This window comes from Sus scrofa, chromosome 15 (genome assembly GCF_054392235.1).
Source record: "Sus scrofa isolate SSC_HxYL_T2T_F1_AM1 chromosome 15, Sscrofa_HxYL_maternal_Yorkshire_Landrace_v2.0, whole genome shotgun sequence".
Classification (NCBI taxonomy): domain Eukaryota; kingdom Metazoa; phylum Chordata; class Mammalia; order Artiodactyla; family Suidae; genus Sus; species Sus scrofa.
The window spans coordinates 86,829,918-86,848,201 of NC_139397.1; the positions used below are offsets into that span (position 1 = coordinate 86,829,918).

The following is an 18,284-nucleotide window of genomic DNA, read 5'->3' on the forward strand; positions in this document are numbered from 1 at the left end:
CCATTGTTCACATAAGGCATTCACAGTAGTCATTTATGTGGTAGCACAAACTTAACTTGCTGATATTCAGCAGCATATAACAGGGTGAAAATAATCATGTGTTCTTCAATCTACATCATACAAAGATAAAAGTATTAAATGAGAAAATATCAGCAAAGTAGTAATAAGTATTATTTTAATATAGGTGATATCATTGAGAGGACAAATGTGATCTAGAAGTTAACTGTTCATTACTCACTTATTCACTTATTTAATTAATATTTTAGATGTGCTATGGACCTAAGGTGAATAAGACATATTGTTTTGCCTGTTCTCAAAGTCTTCATAAGCTAATGATACAGCTGTAGAAGTGCTTCCGAGTTATTTGGAAGATTCTCACAGGTAGAATTAAACTCAGAAGGGTACCTTCCTAAAACATAACTTGAGTAACCATAGTCTGAGAAAATAATTGCTCCGTAATTAGAAGACCTCCACAAGTCACTGTGGTATGCAAAAGCAGATCAGTATGGGCCAGGGAGTTCCTTTCATGGAACTAGGATCCATGGCTTCATGACTAGGATCCATGAGGATGCAGGTTTGATCCCTGGCCTCACTCAGTGGGTTAAGGATCCGGCGTTGCCATGAGTTATGGCATAGGTCGCAGACTCGGCTTGGATCCTGCGTTACTGTGGCTGTGGTGTAGGCCAACGGCTACAGCTTCAATTCGACCCCTAGCCTGGGAACTTCCATATGATGTGGGTGTAGCCCTAAAAAGCAAAAAAAAAAAGAAAAAAAAGAAAAAAAAGTATGGGCCAGCAGAGGAGGGAGAGGATCCCCCCCTCCACCGCTTCAGAACTGAGGGAGAATGAGCTTCTCTTGGCTGTACCACTAACCTGTACCCACCATGAAGATGTGGCTCAGATTCAGTTCCTGGAGCAGAAACTTCTTTATGCTCTAGGTGTGGCCATTAAAAAAACAAACAAACAAACAAAAAAAACTTCTGAGGTTTTAAAATACAATAATTTGGTTATCTGAATGTGCTTTTAAGGTTGAGGTCCACTGGGACTTAAAAAGGTGATGAAGTGTGACCCATGCTATGCTTTTTCTGCATTTGGGGCCGATTGGGGGAAAGTATAGAAAAGCCCCCACATTTGTCCTGAAATGGGGACAATGATGTATGAATTTGTACCTTATGGAGTAGGCAGAACAAATACATGCCGTCATTTTAGTGTCTCTTCACATCAGTCTATTCTTGATTTCCTTGAAACTGAGACCATCCACTCCTTGCCTATGCCTCTAGTCTCATCTGCTGATGATGAAACTGCTAATTATCTAATTGCAAACTGCTAATTATTTATAAACACACCCCATTGCTTCGTATATTTAGATTTTTGCTCACTTACTCTTTCTTACTGGAATGCCCTTCAGAAATTAGATTTCTTAAAATTGTAAAGGAGTTAACCATTATTAAGAATTTTTTTTTTTTTTTTTTTGGCTTTTTGCTATTTCTTTGGGCTGCTTCCGCGGCATATGGAGGTTCCCAGGCTAGGGGTCGAATCGGAGCTGTAGCCGCTGGCCTACGCTAGAGCTACAGCAACGCGGGATCTGAGCCATGTCTGCAACCTATATCACAGCTCACGGCAACGCCGGATCATTAACCCACTGAGCAAGGGCAGGGACAGAACCTGCAACCTCATGGTTCCTAGTCGGATTCGTTAACCACTGCGCCACGACAGGAACTCCAAGGAGTTAACCATTATTAAGAATTTAATGAAAACACTTTAAAAATTAAATGTAAAATACACGATGTATCACACTCCCCAGATAAATAGGTAAAAGAGTTTATGAGAGAGAGCAGAAGGTAAACAACAAAAAAAGATAAATAGTGAAATATGTTACTAGTAATTTGTAACAGAAAACACTGGGAACACAGTGTGAGGAATGGTATTAGTAATAATAACAATTTATTGAATACTTACAATTTGCCAGACACTGTGCTAAGTACTTTACACTTAGTATCTCAATTAATAAAGTAGAATGAAGAAGGTGATTTTATCCCCATTTTTGAGGTAAGGAAATTTAGGATTAGATAGTTAAGTAAGGTCACACAGTCTGTGGGTAAAGTAGAATTACATAACCCAGTATTTGGTTTCAGAGAATATTCCATTACCAACAAAATTATAATTGTGACTTGACACGTCTAAAAGCAAATGCTTCAAAAATGGATAGTAAACCATAAACACTGGTAATTTTAACCCAAGTTGCTAATATAATTTCAATAATGGCACATTACAGATAAGACTATTGAAATTCAAAAATGGAAACTAACATATTCAGATGGAATAAGTCTAATAGAGGTCAAGACGGGTAACATTTTGAGTCAATAAGGTATGTTCCAGTATGGAAATTCATAGTTAAAAGTTGAAAGTTCACTTTCTAAAATGTAATATATACATGTGTATATATATACTTATATGCATAATATATGTTTGTAAAAAAGAGTCATCTTTCTAAATGCGTATATGTATATATAAGCAGAATTATAGTTTATTTGTATCTTCCATTATCTAATATACTCTTTAGCACATGGAAACTGCTGAATAAATAAAAGTAGTCAAAAGAACAGGAGTTCCTGGTGGCCTAGTGGTTAAGGATCTGGCATATTCAGTGCTGTGGTGTGGGTCCCATCCCTAGCCTGGGAACTTAGGCATGCCATGAGTATAGCCAAAAAAAAAAAAAAAAAAGAATAAAGAAGTAAAGCCAAAACAGAAAGAAGGAAAATGACAAGGTTACTTTAATGTATTATAAGCTACATTTCTAATATAGAATAAAGAATCCTCATCTTTTGCGTTATTTCTTCTCAGTTTAATTCCACTAAAAGCAGAGCAGCTCATAAATTATGCCTTGTTTTTGATGAAGTAAATATTAGACTAAAGAAGCAATTACAAGGAGATTAAGATAGTAGAATAGGACTGGAGTTTGACTTCTATCCTAAAAACAATGAAATTACAATCAAATGCTGAGCAATCTTGAACCAAATGTAGTGGAAACTTTCAAAAAGATATCCGTCTCCAGAAGATAAAGAGTAGGCTACATCAAGAGGTAGGAGGGGCAATTACACAATATAAGCAACCCCATACCTCCTGGGTGGGAAGCCCCCCAGACTGGAAAGTAACTGTATCACGCAGACTCACCTACAGGGGTGAGAGTTCTGAGCCCCACCTCAAGTCCCCATGCCTGGGGATATGGCACTGGGAGAAAGAGCCCCTGGAGCATCTGGCATTGAGGGTAAGTGGGGCTTGGGTACAGGAGCTCCACAGGACTGGGGTAAATGGAGACCCCATTCTTAAAAGATGCACACAGACTTTCATGTGAACTGGGTCCCAGGGCAAAGCAAAGTCTCCATAGGAATTTGGGTCAGACCTGACTCCAGTTCTTGGAGGATTTCCTGTGAAAACAGGGGGTGACTATGGCTTGTTGTGGGGAAAGGGCATTGGAAGCAAAGCTCTTGGAAATATTCAGCAGCATACATTTCTCTAGAGGTGGCCATTTTGGGAAAATCTGGCCCCACCCATCAGCACTGAGAACCCCAGGCCAAACAACAATCCAGTGGGATCACAGCCCTGCACATCAGTAAAAAGGCTTCCTAAAGACTCCCCCCAACCCCCAGGCACAAAGCCCCCTCTAATCTCACCCAGAGACAAAGCCCCACTGACCAGAGGGATAGGAATCAGCTCCACCTACCAGTGGGCAGGCATCAGCCCCTCTCATCAGGAAGCCTACAGCAAGCCCCCATACCAACTTCAGCCACAAGGGGGGCAGACACCAGAAGTAAGAGAGGCTACAACTCTAATATCTGTAAAAAGGTCACCATGCCAAAAATCTATAAAAATGAAAAGACAGAGAACTATAACTCAGATGAGGGAGAAAGGAAAAACCCCAGAAAATCAGCTAAGTGATGAGGAGATTCTCAGCCTCCAGGAAAAAGACATTATACTGTTGCTGCGGAAGATGGTGCAATACATTGGAAATAAACTGGAGGCAAAGATGGATAACTTACAGGAAACTCTGACCAAAGAGATACAAGATATAAAACTTAAACAAGAAGAGATGCAAATACAATAACTGAAATAAAACATTCACTAGAAGCAACTAACAGCAGAATACAGGAGGCAGAAGAGTGAATAAGCGAAGTGGAGGACAGGTCAGTAGAAATTATGGATGCAGAACAGAAAAGAGAAAAAAGATTGAAAACAAATGAAGAGAGTCTCAGAGAACTCTGGGACAACATTAAATGCACCAACATCCATATTATAGGGGTGCCAGAAGGAGAAGAGAGAGAGAAGGGGGCAGAAAAAATATTCCAAGAGATAATAGCCAAAATCTTCCCTAACATGGGAAAGGAACCACTCACTCAAATCCAGGAAGCACAATGAATACCATATAAAATAAACCAAGGAGAAACACTCTGAAACACCTATTAGTCAAACTGACCAAAATTAAAGACAAAGAGGAACTATTGAAAGCAGCTAGGGAAAAGAAACAAATAACATACAAGAGAACCCCAATAAGGTTATCAGCAGATTTTTCAGCAGAAATTCTGCAGGCCAGAAGGGAGTGGCATGATATACTTAATGTGATGAAAGGAAAAAACCTCTGACCAAGATTACTTTGTCATTCAGATTTGAAGGAGAAATCAAAAGCTTCATGGATAAGCAAAAGCTAAGAGAGTTCGGAAACACTAGACCAGCTTTACAAGAAATACTAAAGGAACTTCTCCAGGTAGAAAAGAAAAGGCCACAACTAGAAACAAAATATCACAAATGACAAGGCTCACCAGTAAAGGTATATATACAGTAAAGACACGAAATCATCCATAGACAATTATGCCACCGATATCAGAAATCATGAGAAGAGGAGGGTACAAACACAGGACACTGGAGATGCACTTGCAATTAAGAAACCAACAACTTAAAACAATCTCATATATATATATATATATATAGACTCTCATCAAAACTTCAGGGTAACTGCAAACCAAAGATCTACACAAACAAATAAGAAAAATCAACTCAAATACAACACTAAAGATAGTCATCAAACCACAAGAGGAGAGAACAAGAGAAAAATGGAAGAAAAAAGGGCAACAAAAACAAATCCAAAGCAATTAACAAAATGGCAATAAGAACATACATATCAATAATTACCTTAAATGTGAATGGACTAAATGCCCCAACCAAAACACAGACTGGCTGAATGGATACAAAAACAAGATCTATATATATGCTGTCTTTAAGAGACCCACTTCACTTCTAGGGACACATCCAAATTGAAAGTGAGAGGATGGAAGAAAACATTCCATGCAAAACGGAATCAAAAGACATCTGGGGTAGTAATACTCATATCAGACAAAATAGGCCTCAAAGAATATTATAAGAAACAAGGAAGGACATTACATAATAATCAGAGGATCAATCCAAGAAGATATAACAATTGTAAATATATATGCACCCAACATAGGATCACCCCGATATATAAGGCAACTACTAACAACCTTAAAAGGACAAATCAACAATAACGCAATCATAGTGGGGGACTTTAACACCCCACTTACAGCAATGGACAGATCAACCAGATAGAAAATCAATAAGGAAACACAGGCCCTGAAGGAAGCATTAGACCAGATGGACCTAATAGATATTTATGGGACATTCCATCCAAAACCAGCAGAATACACTTTCTTCTCAATGCACATGGAACATTCTCTAAGATTTATCACATCCTGAGCCACAAATCAAGCCTCAGTAACTTTAAGAAAATTGAAATCATATCAAGCATCTTTTCTGACCACAACCTATATGACTGGAAATCAACACCAAGAAAAAAACTGCAAAAAACCACAAACGCATGGAAACTAAACAACATCCTACTAAACAACCAATGGATCACTGAAGAAATCAAAGAGGAAATGAAAAAATACCTCAAAGCAAGTGACAACAAAGATACAACACTCCAAAACCCCTGCGATGCAACAAAAGCAGTTCTAAGAGGGAAATTTATAGCAATACAAGCCTACCTCAGGAAACAAGAAAAAGCTCAAATAAGCAACCTAAATTTACAGCTAAAGCAGCTTGAGAGAGAAGAACAGACAAGACCTAAAGTTAGTAGAAGGAAAGAAATCATAAAGATCAGAGCAGAAATCAATGAAATAGAAATGAAGAAAACCATAGCAAAGATCAATGAAACGAAAAGCTGGTTCCATGAAAAGATCAAGAAAATTGATAAACCCTCAGCCAGACTTATCAAGAAAAAAAGGGAGAGGACTCAAATTCATAAAATTAGAAATGAAAAAGGAGATGTTACAACAGACATCACAGAAATACAAAGGATCATAGAAGAGATGGACAAATTCTTAGAAAAGTACAATCTTCCAAGACCAAACCAAGATGAAATCAAAAGATGAACAGACCAATCACAAGTACTGAAATTGAAACTGTGATTAAAACACTTCCAACAAACAAAAGTCCAGGACCAGATAGCTTCACATGCAAATTCTATCAAACATTTAGAGAAGAGCTAACACCTATCCTTCTTGCGGGGAGCCAAGGAGATGCAGGAGGCCGAGGAAGGGAACTAGCCTTATGGCACAGTTCCGAAGGCAGGGTTGGTAACCGAGGAAAAAAGGCCTACCTGTTGGCATAGTTCCGAGGGCAGGTTTAGAAATAGGGAAAAGGGCTTACCTGGCAGCACAGTTCCGAGGGCAAGTTCTAAAAATAATGAGGCTCACCTGCTACCCAACAACAACAGCAACAATAACAAAATGAAGGCTTTGCACAACAGTGCAAGAATAAAATCGCTTCTTGGAAAAATCAGTCTTTCTTGTTATTTACTTATTATTCAATCTTTTCTGTTATTTGTATGTTATTTTTTGTTATTTCCCTATATTGTTTTGTGACTCAATAAAATTGGAACAATAAAAAATTGGAACAGTAATCAAATAATAAGAGCTTTACTTTGGTTGAATTCCCCCTATTCAAATCCAATGTAGGTAAAAACAAAAGTATTCATTAGTTTGCTACGAGAAGAGATTTTAGAGTTAGGTAATTGTGTCACGTATAATAGGTTAAGAATAGGTTAGACATACATGAAAAAACAAATAATAATGCTTTTAATGAATTTTGTAAAAAGATTTTAAGTTTTAGGAAATTAAGTTGTTTTGACATTAAAAAATATTCTCTCATACTGTCCCCTGACCATAACGCTTTGAAGTTAGTACCCTAAGCTTTAATCTAAAAAAAGTGTTTTTGTAAATGTCAAATTCTTCTGCGTGTGACCTTTCTGGATGTTAATGATTAGCTTAACATAATAATAGGTAGTAACCACAAGATGCTTTGTACCAAAATTTCTTATTTTTATCTAACGTTTTTTTTCCACATGATGTTTTGTACCCATTATAGTTTTACATGATGTATTGCATCCGTTGGTATTAATTAAAATCCTTAGAATACAATGTACATCTACTGTACCACGTAATCTAAAGTTTAACCTTTAAAAATATGACCTAAGTACTGTAAGTTACAATTAAGCTGTCTATATAAACTGCTAATTATGCTAATAAAATTTGAGCAGTCCAGCGCCCTGAAAGAAGGGACAAAGAGGCTGTCTCTGTGTGCATCGCAGACACTATCCATCCCTGTAGGGATACCCTGGCAGCTGGACCTGGACTCCGGCACCTTCTGAAACTATTCCAAGAAATTGCAGAGGAAGGGACACTCCCAAACTCATTCGATGAGGCCACCATCACCCTGATACCAAAACCAGACAAAATACCACAAAAAAATTAAACAACAGGCCAATTTCACTGATGAACATAGATGAAAAAATCCTCAACAAAATACTAGCAAACCACATCCAACAATACATTAAAAGGATTGTACATCATGATCAAGTGGGATTTACCCCAGGGATGCAAGGATTCTTCAATATCTGCAAACCAATCAGTGTGATACACCACATTAACAAACAGAAGAATAAAAACCACATGATCCTCTCAATAGATGCAGAAAAAGCCTTTGACAAAATCCAACACCCATTTCTGATAAAAACCTCTTCAGAAAGTGGGCATAGAGGGAATCTACCTCAACATAATAAAGGCCATATATGACAAACCCACAGCGAACATCATTCTCAATGGTGAAAAGCTGAAAGAATTCCCGCTAAGATCAGGAATAAGACAAGGATGTCCACTGTCACTGCTACTAGTCAACACAGTTTTGGAAGTCCTCACCACAGCAATCAGAGAAGTAAAAAAGAAATAAAAGGAATCCAAACTGGAAAGGAAGAAGTAAAACTATCACTATTTGCAGATGACATGACACTATACCTAGAGAATCCTAAAGACTCTACCAGAAAACTGTTAGAGCTCATCCATGAATTTGGCAAAGTTCAGGATACAAAACTAATACACAGAAATCGATTGCATTTCTATATACTAACAATTAAAGATCAGAAAGAGAAATTAGCATCCAAAAGAATAAAATACCTAGGAGTAAACCTACCTAAAGAGACAAAAGATTTGTACTCTGAAAACTATAAGACACTGATGAAAGAAATCAAAGAGGACACAAATAGATGGAAAGACATACCATGCTCTTGGTTTGGAAGAGTCAATATTATCAAAATGACTATACTACCTAAGGAAATCTACAGAATCATTGCAATCCCTCTCAAATTACCAAGGACATTTTTCACAGAACTCGAACAAAATATTTTAAAGTTTGTTTGGAAGCACAAAAGATCCAGAATAGCCAAAGACATCCTGAAAAAGAAAAATGGTGCTGGAGGAATCAGGCTCCCTGACTTCAGACTATATTATAAAGCAACAGTCATCAAAACTGTATGGTACTGGCATAAAGACAGAAATATAGATCAGTGGAACAGGATAGAAAGCCCAGAATTAAACCCATGCACCCAGAGTCAACTTATCTATGGCAAAGAAGGCAAGAATATACAATGGAGAAAAGACAGCCTGTTCAATAAGTGGTGCTGGGAAAACTGGATAGCCACATGGAAAAGAATGAAATTAGACCACTCCCTAACGCCATACACAAAAATAAACTCAAAATGGATTAAAGACCTAGATATAAGACCAGATACTATAAAACTCTCAGAGGAAAACATAAGCCAAACCCTCTCCAACATAAATGACAGCAACATCTTCTCAGATCCACCTCAGAGTAATGACAGTAAAAATAAAAATAAACAAATGGGACAAAGGAAACCCTAAACAAAATGAAAAGACAACCCACAGAATGGGAGAAAATCTGCAAATGAAGTGACTGACAAGGGATTAATCTCCAAAATTAATCCTACCACTCAATACCACTCAATACCAAAAAGAAAACCAAACAACCCCACTAAACAATGGGCAGAAGATCTAAACAGACTATTCCCCAAAGAAGACATATGGATGGCCAAAAAACACATGAAAAGATGTTCAACATCACTCATTATTAGAGAAATGCAAATCAAAACCACTATGAGGTACCACCTTACACCAGCCAGAATGGCCATCGTCAAAAAGTCTACAAACAATAAGTGCTGGAGAGGCTGTAGAGAAAAAGGAACCCTATTACATTTTTGGAGATTCCTCAGAAAACTGAAAATAGAACTACCATTTGATCCAGCAATCCTACTCCTGGGCATCTCTCCAGAGAAAACCATGACTCGAAAAGACACATGTACTCTGATGTCCACTGCAGCACTATTTGCAATAGCCAAGATATGGAAACAACCTAAATGCCCATCAACAGAGAAGTGGATCAAGAAGATGTGGTACATATACACAATGGAATATTACTCAGCCATTAAAAGGAAAGAAATACTGGCATTTTTTAGCAACATGAATGGACCTAGAAATTATCATGCTAAGTGAAGTCAGTCAGACAATGAGACACCAACATCTAACATTCTTACATGTAGAATCTGAAAAAAAGGACAAAATGAACTTCTTTGCAGAACAGATACTGACTCACAGACTTTGAAAACTTATGGTTTCCAAAAGAGAGAGGTGGGGGGGGGCAGGGGGATGCTGGGGTTTGGGATGGAAATGTTATAAAATTGGGTTGTGATGATCATTGTACAACTATAAATGTAATAAATTTGTTGAGAAATATATATATATATATATAAAGAACCAATTAAGAGAAATAATTTTGTATGGGTTTATTTCAGACCAAAGAGGAAGAATATGGTGAATAAAAGTACCAGAAAATTTAGGACAATATGGTAATATATAAAAGAATATTTACAGAAAGTCAGATTTAAAAATGAATGAAAGAAATTGGAATGTAATGGGGATGAACAGAACATTCAGTATTTAGCATAAAAATATTAACCAGATGAGAAACAGCAACTCATGGGAGAAAGATAAGGGATTATTTCTTTCCTAGAAGCCCAATATAAATCGACAGGATGAAATGTCTAACAGAGATAAAAACAAGATCTAATCGGTAATAGACTGAATGAAGGTAAAAATGGTGTATGCCTTTGGAATGTATTAGCAATGAGATCTTGCTGTGTAGCACTGGGCACTATGTCTAGTCACTTATGATGGATCATGACAATGTGAGAAAATAGAATGTGTACATGTATGCATAAATAGGTCATTATGCTATACAGTAGAAAAAAAGCTTATTGGGGAAATAACAATAAAAAATGATATATGGATCATGGAAAATAAAACTATATTTTCAAGTATGTTCTCTTCAGTGTAAGTGTGATGAATACCTTCAAACTGGTTCTATTAAAAACAGTTAAATCAGCTGGAAAAGTTTGATCTAAGTGCATAGTTTTTACTAAACATGGACAGGTATGTGTGTTATGACATAAAAGGAGAGACATGCATGTATATCAGTAGTTATGATACTTCGTAAGATGCATGAGCCTAGAACATGCATTGTTTATTACCTATATATTCTGCACCTTCTATCTCTGGGAACTGGAAAAAAAAAAAAAAAAAAGCCATAGCCAGGGTATTGCCCTGTGGTAGAGTATTTGACTGCAAAGAAGAAGCCATATATTCTGCCTAGGGTCAGGAAATGTCCATGATCACTACCTTTAAAGAGCTGAAACATTGCTTCTCACACTTAAGTCCTGAACTTCAGGCCCTACACTCATGGACCTAGGGTTTGTACTCTAATTAGAAAAGCAACACATTAAAGTTCAGCATAGGCAACAAAAGCTCTATTCACCAGTACTTCCTAACTATGCAATGTGCTCTGATGTCATGTATTTTATTTAATTAAAAATGTAAATTACTGGTATAAGTTGGTTTATCAACTCCTACTGGGTCATAACTCATAATTTGAGAAATAAGTTATTAAATTATCCCTAAAACTTCTATTAACCTAATATTTAAATTTTTAATTAATGTATTATTTGAAGATATAAAATGACACAATGTATAAAGAAATAGAATTTCTTACACTGGTTCAGCGGATGGTCATTTTTTAATAAAGAGGATCAATGTTTCTGTTAGCCTTGATCAACACAAACAAAACTGGTATGAGTATATATCATGTCAAAGTTTTGCAGAAAAGTATTTGTTATGGATAGTTTCTGTAATGAAATAATTTTGAGTAATTAAAAAACTTCCAAAAAACAAAAGCCCAGGACCAGATGGCTTCACAGGTGAATTCTACCAAATATTTAGAGAATAGTTAACATCTATCTTTTCAAACCATTCCACAATATTGCAGAGAAAGGAACACTTCCAAATTCATTCTATGAGATGAGCATCGCTCTGATACCAAAACCAGACAGAGATATCACCAAAACAGATAATCACAAGCCAATATCACTGATGAACAAAGACACAAAAATCCTCAAAATAACAGTAAATTGAATCCAACAATACATTAAAAGGATCATACACCATGATCAAGTGGGACTTATCCCAGGGACACATGGATTCTTTACTATCTCAAATCAATCAATGTGATACATCACATTTGTTAATTGAGGAATAAAAACTATATGGTCCTCTCAATAGATGCAGAAAAAGCTTTTGATAAAATTTGACATCCATTTATGATAAACTCTAGATATAGACCTTACATATATCATAAATTTTTTTTTTTTTTTTTTGTCTTTTTGCTATTTCTTGGGCCGCCCCTGCAGCATATGGAGGTTCCCAGGCTAGGGGTCGAATCGGAGCCATAGCCACCGGCCTACGCCAGAGCCACAGCAACGCGGGATCCGAGCCGCGTCTGCAACCTACACCACAGCTCACGGCAACACCGGATCCTTAACCCACTGAGCAAGGGCAGGGACCGAACCCGCAACCTCATGGTTCCTAGTCGGATTCGTTAACCACTGCGCCACGATGGGAACTCCCTTTTTTTTTTTTTTTCATAAAAATTAACTCAAAATGGATCACAGACTTTAATACAAACTTGCAAAACTGTAAAATTCCTAGGAGATAAGACATGAGAAGATGTTGATGATCTTGAGCAAAGTTTTGCAAAATCAATGAAAAAAAAGAATGGATAAACTGGACTTCATTGAATTTATAAGAAAAAATATCTGCTCTGGGAAAGATATTAAGAGACTGAGAAGACAAGCCATAGATTTAGGAGAAGATATTTGCACAAATAATGCTGATTAAAGACCATTATTCAAAATAGATAAAAAATTCTTAAATCTCAACAATAAGAAAACAAACAAGTTGATTAAAAGACAAGTCAAATTTCTTATAGACACCTCACCAAAGAAGATACACAGATGAAAAAGACACATATGAAAAGGTACTCCACATCATATATAATCCAGAAAATGCAAATTAAAAATGTGATAGCATTATTCACCTAGCAGGATAGCCTAAATTCAGAACACTGACTATACCAAATGTTCTGAAGCTCTCATTCACTGCTGATGAGAATGCAAAACTGTATAGTCACTTTGGAAGACAGTTTGGCAATTCCTTACAAAATAAAACTTACACTTAGCATATCATCCAGTCATTACCATCCTTGGTATTTACCCAAATGAGCTGAAAACTTATAGTCGCACAGAAACCTGTATATAGATATTTGTAGCAGCTTTATTCATAATTGCCAAAGCTTGGAAGCAACCAAGATATTCTTCAGTAGGTGAATGGACAAATAAACTGTGATAGACCCAGACAATGAAATATTATTTACTACTAAAAAGAAATGAACTATCAAGCCATGAAAAGACAGGAAAGAAACCTAAATGCACATGACTGAGCAAAAGAGGCTAATCTGAAAAGGCTACATACTATATGACTCCAACTGTATGAAATGCTGGAACAGGCAAAAACAGTTCAAAATCAGTGGTTGCTAGGAGTTAATGGGGAGGGAAAGATGAAGAGGCAGAGCACAGTGGATTTTTAGGGCTGTGAAACTGCTCTCTGTGATACTACAATGACAGATAGATGTCTTTATAGATTTGTCCAAACTTATAAAATGTACAATGCAAATAATGTAAACTATGGACTTAGAGGATAATGATGCATCAATGTAGATTCAACAACTGTAACAAATACACCACTCTGGTAGGGGATGGTGATCACGGGGGAGATTATATATATGTGAGGGCAGGAGGTATATAGGAAATTTCTCCACCTTCTCAATTTTTCTGTGAACCTAAAACTGTTCTTAAAAGAATTAAGTTTTTAAATGAATTAAAAAAAGTTTAGACTATGTTACTTAAGGCACCTTACCATTTTTGATACTTCTACACAATAAGTGGGAGAAGAAGGTATTTTGTTCTAGATGTCTTTGGAAGTATCTTTTATATCTGTTAAAGTTTTAGCTTAATATTTCTAAGTCAATTGTTAAGGACAGAATTGTGTTCCCCCCAAATTAATATGTTGAAGTCCTAACTCCCAATGTGACTGTTTTTGAAGATAGGGCCTGTGAGGTTGTAATAAAGGCTAAGTGAAGTTGTGACGTTGCAGTCTGAATCCAAAAGGGCAGGTGCTCATATAAGAAGAGGAAGAGAGGCCAGAGCTCTTTCTCTCTCCACATACACATTGGTTATTTCAGCCACCCAGTGTGTGATGGAGAAAAAAAGAAAATATATACATTTTTGGTCTTTATAGGGCCGCACACACAGCATATGGAAGTTTCCAGGCTAGGGGTAGAACCAGAGCTGCAACTACAGCCACAGCCATAGCAACATGGGATCCAAGCTGCTTCTGAAACCTATACCACAGCTCACGGCACCGCCAGATCCTTAACCCACTGAGCAAGGCCAGGGATCGAACCTGCATCCTTATGGATACTAGTCAGGTTCATTACCGCTAAGCCTCGATAGGAACTCCCAGTATGTGATATATTGTTATGCAGCCTGGAAGACAAACATGCAGGTCAATGTAATTTTAGTTGGAGGAACTACACAGACTATTTCTTGTTGTTAACTTCTCCTCCATATAAGTGAGCTAGTATGAAAGCTCTCTCTCAATGTAGTAAGACTATAAGTTCAATTCTCAGCTCTACCTCCCTCATTAGTTATACGACCTTAAACTTCCTAGGCTGGTTTTCTTATCTGAAAAGTTAGAATCATAACACATTCTTTCGAGGTTATTATAAGGATTAAATCTGATGAAACTTGTTCATTTCTTGGATCATTCATTCATTCATTCGAACATCTAACAAATGCCCATTAGGATGAGAAAATTCGATTCATACCATATTATTCTTTAAGTTATTAATCATCTTGCTGGGCTTTTGTTCCTCGGTAATCATATATATTATGATACATATAGATACATATATATTTGTACCCACCCACATCTATAAAATCTTACCTCTTTGCTTTCTTCTAGATCTGATTCACTACTGAAGTCCTCTGTGTTTAAATTTTCAAAGTCCGACTCTCCTACAGCAATTGGTACCGTCACAGTAAGACTGGGATTGTTTATGAATGACATGTAATCACTTTCATCAATAATGTATTTTTCAACACTGCTGCCAGTTCCTATTCCACTTGTGGTTCCATTTACATCTTTAAGATAGTCAAGATCTTTCCCAGTTTCTCCCGTATGATTGGACATACAACAATCTTTCCTGTTATTTAGATCATCGAGTGGTTTAATTTCATCTAAAATCTTTTGTTTTCTGACGAAGGACTGTTGAATAAATTCATATATTTTTCTCTTTACATAAGCTATTCCCTTGTGCATCCTATCCACGGCGATTTGGAGATTGTTCATTTCATTGTCATCATCAGTGGCTGCAAGGTTGTCTGCACTAAACGAGCTCAGAAGCAAGGCCAAAAAGAGGTTCAGTACCTTAAAAATAATATAAACATGGTTATAATTTCACAACAATGTAAAGAAGAACATACAGAGATCACTTATTCTTCTAAAAATGGAGGAAACTATCAGTTCCAGGTGGGAAAGAAACACCACATCATAGTGATTGCTTCATTGATCTGAATTTTGATAGCCACTTAAAGATTTATCCATAGGCAGAGACATGATTTTTGTTGGTCTCAAGCTCTCCTACTTATGAAATGATTGACATTGAGTGAGCTGATCTAAGGTTCATATTATTATAAGATTGTATGATTATAAGAAACAACATTTATACATGTACTATCATGTATATATGTGTGTGTGTGTATATATATGAGTTCTAAACTAAAAATCCACTAGTGTTTAAAATTATGCATTTAAATTCACTTTATATGGATTTTTGATAAACAGATATTAAATTAGACATTAATTGAAAAATAACCGTTATTATGAGAATTGTGTGCTTAACAAAGGCATCAACATGTTTTCTTGACCTATGTATTTCCAGAGCCCACTGTTGACTAGTTAGGACAACTATTTATAAAGAATTCCTAATATTTCCATGAGACTGGAACATTAATGCACACCCCTTTGGAGTATATTATATATTTCTGTACTATTACAGTAATGTTCCAAAGGTAAAAGAGAGGGTAGATCAGTTGTTCTATTTGGGTCATCTCAGACACCATTAGCTAAACTTTGTTTTGACACAGAGCCTCTAAAAAATTGACTAACCCAGGTTAGTTCAGTCACATAGAGTGACTGAACGCTATTTACCATGAATAGGCAAGGAAAAGTTGAAATAGCTAGAAACATTTAAAGGCATACTTTTTAGTCCTATACTGGCAAGTAAGATTAAGCTCTCTCTAAATTTCTTTTTCAGACTTCTCCTTCCCTTGGATTGGAATTTGTAGGATGTTCCCAATATATCCTAGACTTGTCTTTAATATGATACTCTTGTAATTCACATAAATCTGACAAAATGATTGACAAAATGGTTGAATATAAAACTAGGGTTGGAAGTTCCCGACGTGGCTCAGTGATTAACGAATCCGATTAGGAACCATGAGGTTGTGGGTTCGATCCCTGGCCTCGCTCAGTGGGTTAAGGATCCAGTGTTGCTGAGAACTGTGGTGTAGGTCGCAGATGCAGCTCAGATCCCGCGTTGCTGTGGCTCTGGCATAGGCCGGTGGCTACAGCTCTGATTAGACCCCTAGCCTGGGAACCTCCATGTGCCACATGTGAGGCCCTAGAAAAGGCAAAATAAATAAGTAAATAAATAAAATAAAACTATAGGGTCACTGCTATATGATTGTGTTGTCAAAGTCAGACTATACATGTATTCAAGATAAGAGACTTTAAATTAATAATCATTTTTTGTTTTGACAAAATGGTCATTATTTCATTATGCTCATACTCTATTTTTGAACTACAGATCTTAAGTGGGTACATACCACCAGGTTTCCAATGACCATGACCATCATGAAGACAGTAAGGCACATGGCCTGACCGGCGACCTCCATGCAGTCCCACATGGTCTCTATCCACTCTCCACACAGCACCCGGAACACAATCAGGAAGGAGTGGAAGAAGTCATTCATGTGCCAGCGTGGGAGCTTACACTCACTGTTGATCTTGCAAACACAGTCTTTGTAGCTTTTACCAAAGAGCTGCATGCCGACCACAGCAAAAATGAAGACGATGATGGCCAACACCAAGGTTAGATTTCCCAGAGCCCCAACTGAATTGCCGATGATCTTTATTAGCATATTTAATGTTGGCCAAGATTTTGCCAACTTGAAAACTCGGAGCTGTAAAGTGAAAAAATAATATATATGATTGTGTTCAATCTTTAAAAGCATTACATATATTGATGTTTACCAAGAAATGATTAAAACTGAATCTCTTACACCATCTGTTCTGTAGATGTTATAACTATGTATGGTGATGGATATTAATTTGACTTACTGTAGCGATCATTTTGGAACATACAAATATTGAATCATTATGTTGTGCACTTGAAACCAACATAATATCAACTATACATACCTCAATAATGAAAATATATATAGCAAAAAAACACTTAAAGCTAGTGGACATCCTGGACTGCTACTGATTAAAAAATTTATAATCTACAATCTTGGATGGCGAAATATTTAAAAGAAGCAACTTCTATTCTTGTGCTTTGCTTTCCAGACTTGTAAATCCCTCTACCTCTGGACCTTAACCAATTAGAAATGACCTGGAGCCACTGCATTGTTATGGACCACTTTCCTAAGCCAAAAGCATGGAAAGCAGGTTGGCGGACTTTGTGTCTGTTCTTGTCTCTACTCCAAGACACATTTCCTAATCTACAGGGACAGAGAGCTGTGAGCAACTGTTGCACTTGATCAAACAAGAAGTAAAGGTCTTCCCTTAGGAAGCTTTGGACACCCCCCAAACCCCAGCTCCAGGGAGAATCTGATTCTTCCATATTTTAACCATGTACAGATCATTTTCCTGGAGAGTGAATTTTTAATGATTTCTTGGGGACTAACTGTCCTTAATTTGTTTTGTGAATGTGATTGTAAGGCATGCTAGGCCTGACACTAATATTAACATTGGAATTTTGATGATCTCTGCTCAAGGATACTCATTTGTCAATAGCATGCAAAGTAACATCACACTGATCTAAGTAGAGAGACATGCTGATTATTCATAATGCTCCTTTGGAACCCTGACATAGCTAGATGCACCTGCATTTAAAAACTTGGAATATTTCCCATGACTTTATAATTCTTTCCCTGAATTGGAAGGACATACATGTGAAACAGTGGACATGTTAATTAATATTGTAGATTTCACTCCTCTGATTTTGAGAAGAAGCATATTTTCCAGAGGTAGAGTTAGGAGCAGTTTCTACATGTACCTCTTGTATCTGATTGGCATCTGCCACTATTAAAATGTATTCATATTTTCAAATTACTATTAAAGTGCAAAACAT

The 18,284-nt window shown here is 36.8% G+C and overlaps 1 protein-coding gene across 12 annotated transcripts in view; it reads right to left on the bottom strand.

Annotated features, from left to right (window-relative positions):
- SCN1A (sodium voltage-gated channel alpha subunit 1) overlaps positions 1-18,284 on the bottom strand; it is a 166,508-nt gene that overhangs the window by 41,705 nt on the left and 106,519 nt on the right. For all 12 annotated transcript variants that reach the window (XR_014829471.1, XM_084999274.1, XM_084999273.1 and 9 more), the window contains exons 16-17: positions 16,756-17,112; positions 14,813-15,295 (exon numbers count right to left, since the gene is read on the bottom strand). Coding sequence is in view for 11 of the 12 variants with exons in the window: in XM_084999274.1 (XP_084855400.1) it covers positions 14,813-15,295; positions 16,756-17,112 (840 nt within the window). In the remaining variant the exon portion in view is untranslated. The remainder of the gene's footprint in view (positions 1-14,812; positions 15,296-16,755; positions 17,113-18,284) is intronic.